Source organism: Astyanax mexicanus, chromosome 5 (assembly GCF_023375975.1).
Source record: "Astyanax mexicanus isolate ESR-SI-001 chromosome 5, AstMex3_surface, whole genome shotgun sequence".
Lineage (NCBI taxonomy): Eukaryota > Metazoa > Chordata > Actinopteri > Characiformes > Acestrorhamphidae > Astyanax > Astyanax mexicanus.
The window spans coordinates 28560045-28572862 of NC_064412.1; the positions used below are offsets into that span (position 1 = coordinate 28560045).

A 12818-nucleotide genomic window follows, 5' to 3' on the forward strand; every position below is an offset into this window, starting at 1 on the left:
TGAACGACATGTACAAATGCAAACGTTTCTGGATATCAAAATCTATTGTGAAATTAAAACACAAATTAATGCTATTAAAAAAGGTATACTCCATATTCTAATAGAAATGCTGCAAAATGACTGCCATTTCAAATGTTATGTTATGTTTATATCTGACAGTAACAATAGGTCATTGTCTCCCAGGAAACCAGGCAAATTTCTAAAACACAGGAATCCCTAGTACCCACATGCATTTACTTGTATAATATTTTGTTTTTGACACATTAAAAATGTTTATTTCGTGGTGTACCACCTTGGTGTGTTTCACGTACCACCAGTGGTGGACGTATCACAGTTTGAGAACCTCTGCCTTATAGTACATCGTATGCACGCATTGTATGCAATTGGGCCACAGAGAGATTGTGAAAAAAAACACATGTCTGTTTTTGCGATTCCCTTCCTATGAAAGTCAGAGCTGTTTACTCTATTTCAGAGCTGGTGTACTCAGATAAAAGAGCAAAAGCAAACAAAAACATAGAGAATGAAAGTGAGTGTGAATGCTGCACTGTTTTTCAGGGCTCGAATGAAAACATCTGACCCCATTCTAGAAAATCAGAGGGTATTCAGCCTGATGTCAGCATTCCAGAAGAGTGAAGTACAAGGGTGGTGCTGAACAATGGAACAGAATGTTTTTGGGGAACCATTTTATGCTCTTTGCTAAAAACAACCACAACAACAAGCACTATGACTACTTCCCCCTACACATGCAGAAACAGAAGAAAAAGATGATGTTTCTTTTTATGCTTCTCAACATGGGGTAGTTTCCTCCTATTGTATGAGATCTCCAGTCTAATGTGATCTCATACAAAACAACCTGGGCAGCCCACAAAACTTTGCCTTTGCTCCTTTTGCATATCCAAATATTCAGGCAAAAAGTGCTGCAGTCACTAATCCAATTTGTCTTTGGCCTCAGAAAACCTCCTGCGATGTCAAGTGCCCTCCTTTTGGGCAAATTCATATTGCAAGAGTTCTGGTTTTCCAGCATCATACGTCTACATCGACAGTAAGCCGACAGTAAGCCCCAGCACCTCTCCCCATCTGTATGGGCTTCAGTTATCAGAGGGATTTAACCAAAACAAGAACATATCAGTTTTTTTATGCATCCTGATTTCTGGTTTCAGTTCAGGGACGGCAGGCCGGCACATCCTGTGCTGGTGGGCATTAACACAACAGCAACACCAGCGGCGCTTTGTCCCTACGGATTTCAGCTGCCTTATTTGAATGGGTAAAGTAGGCTTAATGTGCTTATGCCCTCTCCTCTGCGGACACCGAATAGGAGTCAAAAGGCTTTCTGCAAGGACACAATCGTCTAGCTTTATAGGGAATGTTCATGTACGGTTATGGGAACATGTTCACCAGGTTCTTCAATGTGGCAGATGATAAAATGTTACAAGTAATGAGATGTTTTTCTGAGTATAGTGTGGATATCAGTGGTACTCACAGAACATTCTGGATATAAATGTTATTGTGGGAAATTACAAACTACTAGATGTTTTAAAAACTCTGTACTTCAAGGGTTACCAAAGATAGACAAGATACCAGTTATTCAGTATACATTGATCAATCATAACATTAAAAGGTACAACTGAAAGGTAAAGAGAATAGCACTAATTGTCTTATGGCAATACAAACTACGCAGACAGTCCAGACCAAAGTATGATGGCTAGACAACCAGGACAGACCATCTCCAAAATATCAAGCAGGTCTGGTGGGGTGTTCTCAGTATGCAGTGGAAAGTGTTTTCCGAATTGAAAATGTTGAAAATTGAAAATGGTAAAACAGTGCCAGGGCCACAGGCACCCAAACACTCACTGATTCTCATTGAGGTCTCACCTCACAACTCACAGGTCTTAAAAGAACTTGCTATAAAGTCTTGACACCATATACCACAGAACATCTTCATATGTCTTGGAAGCACTCAACTGATCAGTGTATACAGACCTACACAACAACTCCTACTCCTACCAGTCCTACCTAGCCAACTCAAATCAGACCAAGCCTAAACAAAAATTTTAAATGATGCAGCAGAGCTTGATTAGTCAGATCACTTGTGCTATAAGGTGAGGCTGCGGGATGGCATTTGTCCAGAAACAGGCTTGAGCAGGTCTGCTCGACCACATAAAACTACTCACAATTAACGTGCCATAATAAAGAAGTATGTTAGATAGTCAGTCACATGACCCAGCTCTCAAAAGTCTGCACCATTCAGGCTTATTTACATGCCACTAAGTACTTAAAAAAAACCGAGCCCATGGGCCTGATTTGCCAAACACATAAAGCCCAGGCTTAGAGTAATATATACCCACATCTGGGGTGCAATGATGTTACGAATTAACTTGCTCTTATGAACCCAGCAAGGTCATTTTACACATAAACCCAATCAAATTGTTATATAATACACTTAACACAGACTTATTGTACATAGACTTAATCATTTTACTATTATTACTGCAAAGCATATAAGATATCATATTAGAACACACACAGAACAATAGATATGATTGAAAGTGACTTTATACTACATATTAGTAATTTATAGATAGTCATGGTTTCCTCCCAAGGTTTCATCCTCGGCAGAAGAAAAACTGCATGAGTTGCATGTTCATTTATATAGCTTTTTACAACCTTATTTACGTTAACCGCTTTACAAAAATCCAGAAAAAAGACAAAAAAAGTGAAATGAATAAAGCTGACTTGTCTATTGCATTGTAGTAATTTTCCACTAATTGGCATCACGACTACAATGAAATGTTTTGCTCCAGACTGGTGCAAACGTCATACAGAGGTACACTGTACATGCTGAAATAACAAAATAAGTAGTTCTCTCAAAATGCTGAGTACTGCTACTATATTTTTAGCTCAACATCTGCTCTTTCTGCTGTTAATACTTTGGTGCTCCTGCACAAACACAGCATCACAAAGTTCCAGCCTGAATCATCCATAACCACTGGTTTAATTTCTTCTTACATTCTACTTACAGAACAACCTCAGAAGAAACACCTGGCTGTTGTTATATACCCTGATGCACACAGGGACAAGGATGCAGGTTATTTTGAATAAGACAATACTCAGATTGCGCAATTTGCATGTCAGGGACACAGCACACTTAAACAAGTACTGGCTAGTGACAGAATTTAGCTAAACAAATATTGTACATACACCACAGGACTTTACAGCAGTATTTTCCCTCCAAATGTGAAGAACTAAAGTGCTAAAGGGAAAAACTCGAAACTGGGTTAATATACCTAAATAAAGCATCATTAAAGCATTAAAATTCAAGCAAGTTTATATTCTGGAAGAATGGGGTAAATTAAGCTACTCCAATGTTTATACACCACACCAATCTCATGCACTGTTCTGAGAAACACTGGAATGTTCCGTCTGAGGTAGGTAGAACATCTTATTCCGAACACCGCAATCAGAACAAGGTGTTGACACAATATACTGGGAACACTGCCACTCTCCGGAAACTCTAGAAATTAGCTGGATCGATTACTGGCAATGTGCTCATTTTTTTATGAAATCTCAGGAGGGTACAGCTTAGTTTTCAGAATTTTGAGTTAAACATAACCAGAACATCTTCATCAGGTTCTCTTATTATTATTTTTATGGGTTTGTGCCCTAAAATAAGCCATGAATTATATGTGTACAAGATCAAATTTAATGTATTTAAGGTAAACGTAAAGGGCCTTCGCTCTTTTTGGCAGTTTCCAGTGGCACAGCCGTCTAAATGTTGGACTCATTTTTAAAACTATCCACAACCCAGCCAGGTAGGGGTATCTCAGGGGTGGGCACGTCAGGGTTGTACTTAATTTTTTAACACATGGCATTTATTAATAATAATTTAACACTTTGGTAATGTTCTGAAAATATCAGCATTAGAGATTAGAAAAAAAAAATCATTCGTATTCCAACTCACAGCCAATAATAACTGGCCCCTGGTGCTCGACAAGTCCAGGAAAAGGCTTTTCGTCATCTGCGGGACTGCAGTGATGTGCAGAGACACTTCCTTTACTGGACTGTTGTGAACTCAGCATTTCTGTTCTGAGGAATAGGGAAGTTGCCAAATTCAGCCTTACTGCACTCATCAGCTTCTCTGCACAGCCCATCGACTTCGAGATCTTTCTCATGGGTGGCAGGAGACAGATGGCTTTTGGGCGACAGTCCGCAGTCATATCCATAATCCATCTCTCACACAGATACAGACACACACACACACACACACATACACACATTTTTGTAAGACTTATGAGGTGAACTACAAAGCCGGATTCACCAGTCAGCCGAGGTGGCTTAAAATTAATCTTTAGCGCAGGAGCTACAAACAGATCAGCAAGAAAGAGGAGGGGGGAAAAAAGGAAATCTGTCTGACATAACCAGAGATAGGGGCTCAGACAGCCAATGCTGCATGATAGGAAGCCAGCACACCACTCTGGAACATTCCACAGGCCAGCTGATAGACGCTCGCTGCAGAGTTATTTAGATGAAATGGTATGTTTTGAGTTGTATGTGTAGCCTGGAGCACTTCGAGAAGAATGCGGTTAACGTGACGGCAGAGGAATGCAGTGCTTTTGCTCGAGAGCCACAGAGACACTCAAGAACAAAGTAACGAGCCTGAAAGTGGTTTGTGGCCAATCTGAAAGTCTGCATGGAAGAAATAAACAATGAAAATGAAACTAAGGGGGTTTGTTCTCATTGGTTCGAGAAAGGATGCAGAAAGAGACTCAATGTTCTAACCAATTCAGTACACTCAAAACCTAAAACACTCTAAAATTAAAAAACATGTTCACATCTTAAAACCAGGTTTTGTGGCATTTTCATAACCGGGTAATCAATGTGAACAGGTTAAAGCAATTTTGTGTAAAATTACTATCATGCTGAAGCTATACTGGCAGTTTCAGTGGTGTGAAGAAAAGGATTACATTGTACTATATACAGTTGTGTAAGTATAAATGACTAACAAAATTAAACTGTTATGCAACAAATATATTAATGAACTACTAATAAAGCTTTACGTGGGACAAAATGTAATATAATTCTTTTAACAATTTACTAATAGCCCTTTAACACCTTTAACCAAAACTGTGATGAGATTGTGACTATCAGTCTACCATGACATATTTGTACTTTGCAGCCCTTTGCAGTTGTTTGTCCCTACGTTTTCCATACACAGTTGGATCTGAAGGACTCTAGTGTACCTTCAAGGGAACATCTACACTGTCTGTACTTGTACATGTACAGTACATTTTGTTTCCAGACAGTGAAATGTTTTCAGCTGTTGTTCTTTAAAGGTTTATTTATATTTAAGCTGAATGGACAGTTCTGAAAGTTACAGATGTTCCCTTGTGTTGTTTGCTCTATCTCCCTGAGGTAGCAACAACCTGTAGTGTGTTAATTAAGCATTAAAAAAGTTAGCATGTTTAATGTGCCATTACAGTTCCCACAATACTATGCAAATCCAGTGTGCATACAGAGCCTCCTGTGTGCAACATTGTGCATCAAACTGTGACCCCATAATGACAGTTCGGTAGACAAATACATCTAGTACACATTTTAATGTTTTGTGTTTAGTGTTCATAATTTCTAACAGATACATATTGTTATCTTGGCAAACAACTTACTGCCATATTTATATACAGAACATGATGCTGATATTCATTATTTTAAAGTTTCCTGGTCTATTAATCATAGAGAATTTCTACAGTGTAGAGTCAGGAGATTGAGACTGTGTGGAAATCATTAATTGGTGTAGTATATGTTGTTAGAGTTTGGGGTAAAGTAGTATTTTAACACCCCTTTTCCAATGACAGAACAAGGTTTTGACTCCCAGACTGGGAAATACCACACTTTAAGAATAAGATTTCTTAGCTAAGACTCCCAATCCTTCGTTAGCCAACCTGTTTAATATAATTCACATGAAAGAGCTCTAAATAAGCACTTTAAATAAAAGTCATACATGTTAGCGGTGATGTATTAAACCATGCAAGAAATAAAGCAAAATTCAGAAGGTTGAAAAGCCCACTAAGGTTGCACAAGCAATCTCCATTTAATGTATCTTAACACCCCATTAACTTCACACTTCACTCAGGACGAGAGCACCCAGACCTGCTAGAGCACTCACAACTCCCAAAAAAAGAAGCCTGCATTAAAACACCTCAGCAGTGACAAACTGTACCTAGCTACAAAATTACTTATTTTAAAAACTTGACTGTAGCTACATTTAGGCAATAAGCTAAACTCCACACCACAATATTTAGCATCTAATAGCATTACAAATCTTTTTTTTTTTTTTTTTAATGTTTTATCGGAACACACGTGAGTTAGAATAATTCTTACAGTGACATAAAAGTCAGAAACTGTAGCAAAACAATTTGGCTCCTGAAGCAAGAGAATAATGAATGATTCATATTTGCAACATCAAAATCACCACTTTAGCCATTAAAGCTAAACACGCTACATAGACGCTTATTTAAAGGCCTTTATTACTTTTTTAGCTGTGCTCTCTGCCCCAGTTAGTGGCTGACATAGTGGCAACCTCCCCACAGCAAAAGCCTTGTCCTTCCTAAGCCACTGCAGGTTACTGAGCTATTTTTGTGAACACAGATCCACATGCAGGGGTACAGCTCACATGCTTATGTTCACACACTACTGCCTTAAGGTGAAGCTCTGGAGCCCTAGTTTGAAGTCAATGTGTTCTACTATTATTATTACAATCTTGTGCAAAGATGAAACTGCACCAACTGGCATATTATTTGTGTTTTTCAAATCTAAAATCTTTGTAAATGGGTTTTAAGGAGAAATGTCTTCTTTATAGCAGCTACTGAACAGAAAACAATCTCTTGTTTTAATCAAACCTTCTGACATCAGCAGTGTAAATCTAGTGTGTAGTCATTGAAATGAAAAACAAAACATTTAAGAACATTTCCAGACTACCAACTGTACATAAAAGTCAAGGGGGGAGGAATCCTTAAGTTAAAAATAATTTGAAGCTTAAATAAAATTTTAAAGAATGCAAAACTACAAAGATGTTGATTTTTTTCTATAAGGATCAATACATATTCTAGCTCAGCATATTCTAGATCAGCTAAACAGAACTCTTAGATTTTCCATGTTTTAATCCCTTCATAGAAATTGGAGGAGAGGAGGAAAAAAAGTCCTACAGTGCACACTGTTCACTAAGTGCATAAGCGTGATGAATTTTTAAACCTGCAAATGGAGTTAAGCACAAGCTCTCCAGCCTAACTCTTGTAGAACATGACAGGAGACCGTTTTATATATGGACAGGAAGCACAGTACTGCAGTAACAAGTAAAGGGGTGTGACTTGAGAAATAAATCACTTACATAAAGGTTAAGATCTATACAAATGACACTGCTTCTAGTTTAAGACCTTCAGACCAAAGACAGCATGACCTTTTCACTGCTTCCAAAAACACAAGTACAATAAACGGATGAGGAGTTGGAAAAGGCCACACTTACCTCCATGACCAGTTCAAAGGGGTGTTTGTACACGCGCACGGGGGACTGATATTTCTGCACCATGGTGGAGCCTGAGTCTGTGCCAACCTGAAAACAATGCAGAGGAAATAACAGAGATTATGACAAACATGCTCCCTCTACTTAAGGCTAGAAACCAGGCAAAAAATTAATATTGTCATCATTTTGTTATGTCTGGGTTCATTTCAGAATTGTCAGTCACTTTTCAAGTCCTTTCCGGTTCTAAATCCTAAAGTTACTTCACCATCATAAATGGTAACTCTGTTAATGTAAACAAAATATGCAGTCCATTTGCCATAACCTTTGGGTCATTTATCATGGCATTTGAAAATAATGTTAAGAATCCCTGCCAAATTCACAATATGCAAGAGTTTTAACATGCCCATTTTTCAACTTCAATCTGCATGTTGAGCCCACGCTAAAGGTATGCAAGACAACAATAGCATGCTCAGCCATACACTAAGAAATTCTATGACTTACACCACATCCAGACTCCAAATCTCCCCTGCAAATTACAGGAAACAAGAGGCGGCTCTGACAGGTAATAGCAAAGGGCAGGGCTGGACGTTTCTCAGGCTATTGAAAAGCCTCTCTGGTTCAGTGGAGAGGAGGCCCATGCCTGGCAAAGAGCCTGCGAGCTTTGCGAGTCTGCGAGGCTTAGCTGCTTCAGTGATTTACTGCAAAGCAGGAGGGGGCAGCGGCTTGCCTCATTGATAAATACAGAGCTTTGTTTCAATCGATCGGCAGCAAAAACAAAGCACTCTATGAACGAGCAGCCCTCATTCTTAAAAACCTTATGGGAAGACTGCAGAAGGTGCATGAAATACAAGCTAAGCAAAACAAATTATGCAAACGCATCAATAGAGATTTAAATGGTTGCTGAGAGATCTGGTGCATCAGAGACTAGGGGTGTTGTCGTAATCATGATTAACTAATATACTACATGAATTTCTGAGGGTAAGCTGTATAAGGTATGACTCATGACTCTAAAGAAAGGGTTTTAGACAATTATAGAAACTAAACAACAACCAGAGCAGTGCTGGACAACTTGGCAACACAATACCACAATATTACAGGCATCTTCGTGATACTCAGGTTTGTTTTGCCAGGTGTGAAAACAGTAATCAAACTCATGTACAGACAAAGTTAACTGCACAGAGACCTGCAGGACGAAGTGGTCTTGGTCCGATCCCATACAAACTAAGGATCAGTTTGTCTGTTGTGACAACGCAATCTGACCTCAATACGACCCACGTATCAAACATACACCTCATGTTTGAGCTAAAGAGCTTTTCAGGTGCAGTTTAAACAGATTTATTACACAGAAAATTACTACAGCTACTAAAAAGTGCCATCACTGATACTGCTTCATAATATATTGGAACACATTACCTTCTTCCTGTATTACATTATTGCTCCTCCCCAAACAAATCTGAACAATAAACAAACAATGTGCTCATGTGGTTTGTTGTTACTAGTTTTGCTGCACTTGCTGTTTTCCTTATTCAAACCCAAACCAACCAAAGGAGGAAAAAGCTACTAAAAGTAAACTACCGTGTTAATTGATTTAGACCAGAGAAAGAAACTACAAAACACCTTAAAGCAGCATTACGTAGGAACAGGGACAAAAAAATGTTCGTATTAACATGTATTTACAGCATACAGCATAATGCTGCTTTAAATCATCCGTTTTCCTAGTCGATTAAATACTTTTCATAAAGTAAAAGTGCTACTATTATGCTTGCGTGATATAGCAGATTTCAAATATTTCACAAAAATAAATAATAGTAAATATTGTGTTAAATATCATGTTTTATAATTTTCTTCAAGTACTATGTCGTTATATTTTGTCCATAATGTCCAGTCATACTAGAAACACCACACAGAGGCCTTTTTCCATGTGGGACTCATGCCAAAAGCATCTCTGGAAAACACGGCGCACTGTAAGTAAAACGGAAAGTGAGGTTGGTTCCAGTCTACACGGAGAGAGGAAAAACATTCCAGGAATTCCACTTCCTCGTATTGCCCTCTTTTTTCTGGTACCTGATTGCACAAACAGATGTACAGCTATAGTAACATCTGGAATTCTCACTGGAATGTTGTTTACTCGCATATAGGTGGCCTGTCAAGAGAATCACTGATTCAAACACGGGTGTGCATGGGTGCACATATAGTCTACACTACTACTAACTGCTATGTGTCTATAATCTACACTCCTAAGGAGGTCTAGTAAATATTATTTTAAACATTTCAGTTACCAGCATTGTTCAGGCAGTGTGTTCTAACAGGCAGCAAGGGAGGAAAAAGGAGGTAAAGAAATTAAAGTTATAACAGGAGTAAAAATAATAAGAAAAGAGTAAACTTGTCTATAAATAAAACAACAACATAGTAATAGTACCTTGATCACCCATAATGAGCAATGCCTAACCTGAACATATGATTTTAAAGAAAAAACACGACTAGTTAGTGACATCGTTCGCTCCTGAGGACCCAATGCTTTGCACATTTCTGAAACTCTTCTCCCTTTTTGAGCTGATTTAGTCATAGAAGAGAAAAAACACATTTGAAAGCAGGAACTGGATAGACCATCTGCCCTAAAATCTAGATTGCCCTTTATTATTATATTTTTCATTAGATTTCTATAATAAGTAGAAGTGCTTCAGTTCTTTTAAATAAATGTTTTTTTCAATTAATTCACTTTGCCCTTCTACTCGAACACCCCTGATTCAACATATCTCATATCTGAGTAGTGAAATTGTGTGTTTAAAAGTAGAGAAGAGAGAAAAAATTAATAAACCCTAAACAAGTGGCTCTTGATCCCAGCCCATGGATTTGTTTGCATGCTGGTACACAATGACCAATATATACTGAAGTTTGATAACTGCCATATTCTAACACTGGATATACATAAATTGTCGTGTCTTAACACTGTAAAAGAGCCTGACACATCTAATCAGGTTAGTATTTTAAGATACAACAGCGAAACTGTACAAAACTACTGCAGATATCCATATACAATGCACATAGTTTACATTTATACAGCTATATTTTAGGGATGCAACGATCAGTTGATATTATGAACAATGTCGATTATAAAAGTTTATCGACTCCAAATGTTCATTGTCGATTAAAATTTTTTGCAGCACTACACGGGGTACTGGGGACAGAAAAACACAATGAGAGAAGGGAGGCACTCAACTTGGCCTGGGTTTCCAAAAGTGCCCAAACACAACAGATCACACAAATATGAAAGGCATTTAAATCCTATGTTCAGCTGTTCGTATTGTTTTAAAGCGACAGTGACAGCTAGAAACAGGAGCCCACAACAAGCAGCGATGGAGGGCATGACAAATATAATAATCGTAGACTTATCAAATAGTCTAAAACAAAATAATCGTCTGATTAGGTGACTAACAAAATAATTATTAGTTGCAACCTGTCTGATAACTTAGCTAAACAAATGCAGTAACTTAAAGCTGTGAAACCCAGTCAGAGCTGCAATAAAGACTAGGACTAAGAATTAGGGGTGGGCGATATGGCTCTAAAATAATATCACGATATTTCAGGGTATTTTTGCGATAACTATATACTTGGTGATATAAGAAAACTAAAATAAATCATTCATTTCAGGAATATAGTATAATAGTATAACAGAATAATCATAATGTGGCAAAATAAACAATATAGCACAAAATAATATAATTCAGCAAATAATATTGCAGAATATTTAGTGCACTGCAAACTAAAACAAATATACAATAAATACACCTAAAGCTTCACAGTAAATAATAGACTACTTTTAAGACAGAACATCTCTATTATCACGATATGGATTTTTAATATCATGATATTTCTGTGTCACGATATATTGTATACGATATAATATTGCCCACCCCTATTAGGAAGCACTGTTTTCTCGTTCTGCTTTACTTAAGACAAACATTTTCTCTTATCATGCAACACTAGGCATGACCTAATGCAGGAGTGTGAGCACAGAAAAGCGTTTTAATGTGCGTTACTTTTCAAAATAAGGACTAGGTGTAGCTAGCTAACTTAGCTAACCTAGCTAAAAACACTGTGGCCGAAGCGGCTAACCTAACGCTAGCTAATAGCTAACCTAGGTTAACAGAGGGTTAAGTACTTAGTTAAGTTAGTTAGCTAACTAACTAGCACGTTAGCCACCCAGACTAACAGGCAGCTTACACTCATATAACGTTACCCATATTAGTTAGAAAGGTAGGAGTTAGCTAGGTTACTTCATAACTCAAATTATAGCTCGTAGGACTGACAGTACGTGAAGTAAAACGGTGTAGATAGCCTAGGGTTAGCGTTAGGTTCGCTCCAAACAGTCTTTTTTCAGCTAACCAATACACTGATATTATATTTATACAATAACCGTTTGGTTACATTAGCTTAGCTAACGTCGGTTATTTTAGCAAACCTAGCTAATGCTGGCTAAGCTAACTAACCCTAGCTAACTAACTAAACAGTCAATGCCACTGACGTTTAAAAGGTAAACCGCATCAACAAACAGGGTTTAGACGTTAACAATACCTTTTAATGTTAGCTAAGCTCGCTAGTTTATCACAATTTATAATATTTTAGCTTACAGTCTTCACTTACCAGTCACAAAAAAGGTATTATGTTTAAAGTCTCATCCAGAATGAGGTTAGGTTATCTGCGGTGCTCCGTCTTGCCGTGTGTCCAGTTCCTAAACGCGTTCTGAATCGTTTTTTATCGCATACTAGCTGATTTTTACAGACTAAAACACAAATATCTGTCTTTTATTTCAGACTTCAACCCTCAAGTAAAGCTAGATAAAACCTTTCATCCACTCTAAGACTACGCCTAGGCATTTTTCGCCGGGCGTTTTGAGGTATCAGACCGACTAACGACGGTCTCTCTCCAGCACAAGTTTATATTCTTCCTCTGCAGCCCCAGCACTGTGGAGGCGGCAGTGGGCGGTGCAGCTGTCAATCAACCGACTGCGCAAACCAATGAGATGATAGACCTTCTTTGCACAACACGCAGTGCAGCCAATGAAGAGACTCAGTGGGACAGACCCTCCCACTTATCCTCGTCCATTAAGACATTTGCCAGCCTTTCATCGTCTGTTCATTTATGCACAGAATATGCTGGCACGTCCTGACAGACAAGATAATGCTAACAGTGATTGGCTGAAAAAATGGTGGACCTCTATGCCCCGCCCACTAGTCTATAAGATGATATTTCCAAACATAATTAAACAGGCCTACACATTATTTGCCATGTGCTTTTAATGTTA

At 38.1% G+C, this 12818-nt stretch overlaps 1 protein-coding gene across 3 annotated transcripts in view; it reads right to left on the reverse strand.

The window, feature by feature from the left end:
* Positions 1-12454, reverse strand: part of si:dkey-237i9.1 (SEC14-like protein 1) — a 54910-nt gene extending 42456 nt beyond the window's left edge. For 2 of the 3 annotated variants that reach the window (XM_007252159.4, XM_007252156.4), the window contains exons 1-2: positions 12158-12454; positions 7517-7603 (exon numbers count right to left, since the gene is read on the reverse strand). In XM_007252159.4, coding sequence (XP_007252221.2) covers positions 7517-7579 — 63 coding nt within the window. In that variant the 5' untranslated portion in view covers positions 7580-7603; positions 12158-12454. Of the gene's footprint in view, positions 1-3958; positions 4261-7516; positions 7604-12157 lie in introns of those variants that run through there. The other variant, XM_022675237.2, reaches the window with a different exon arrangement.
* Positions 12455-12818: the final 364 nt, after the last annotated feature.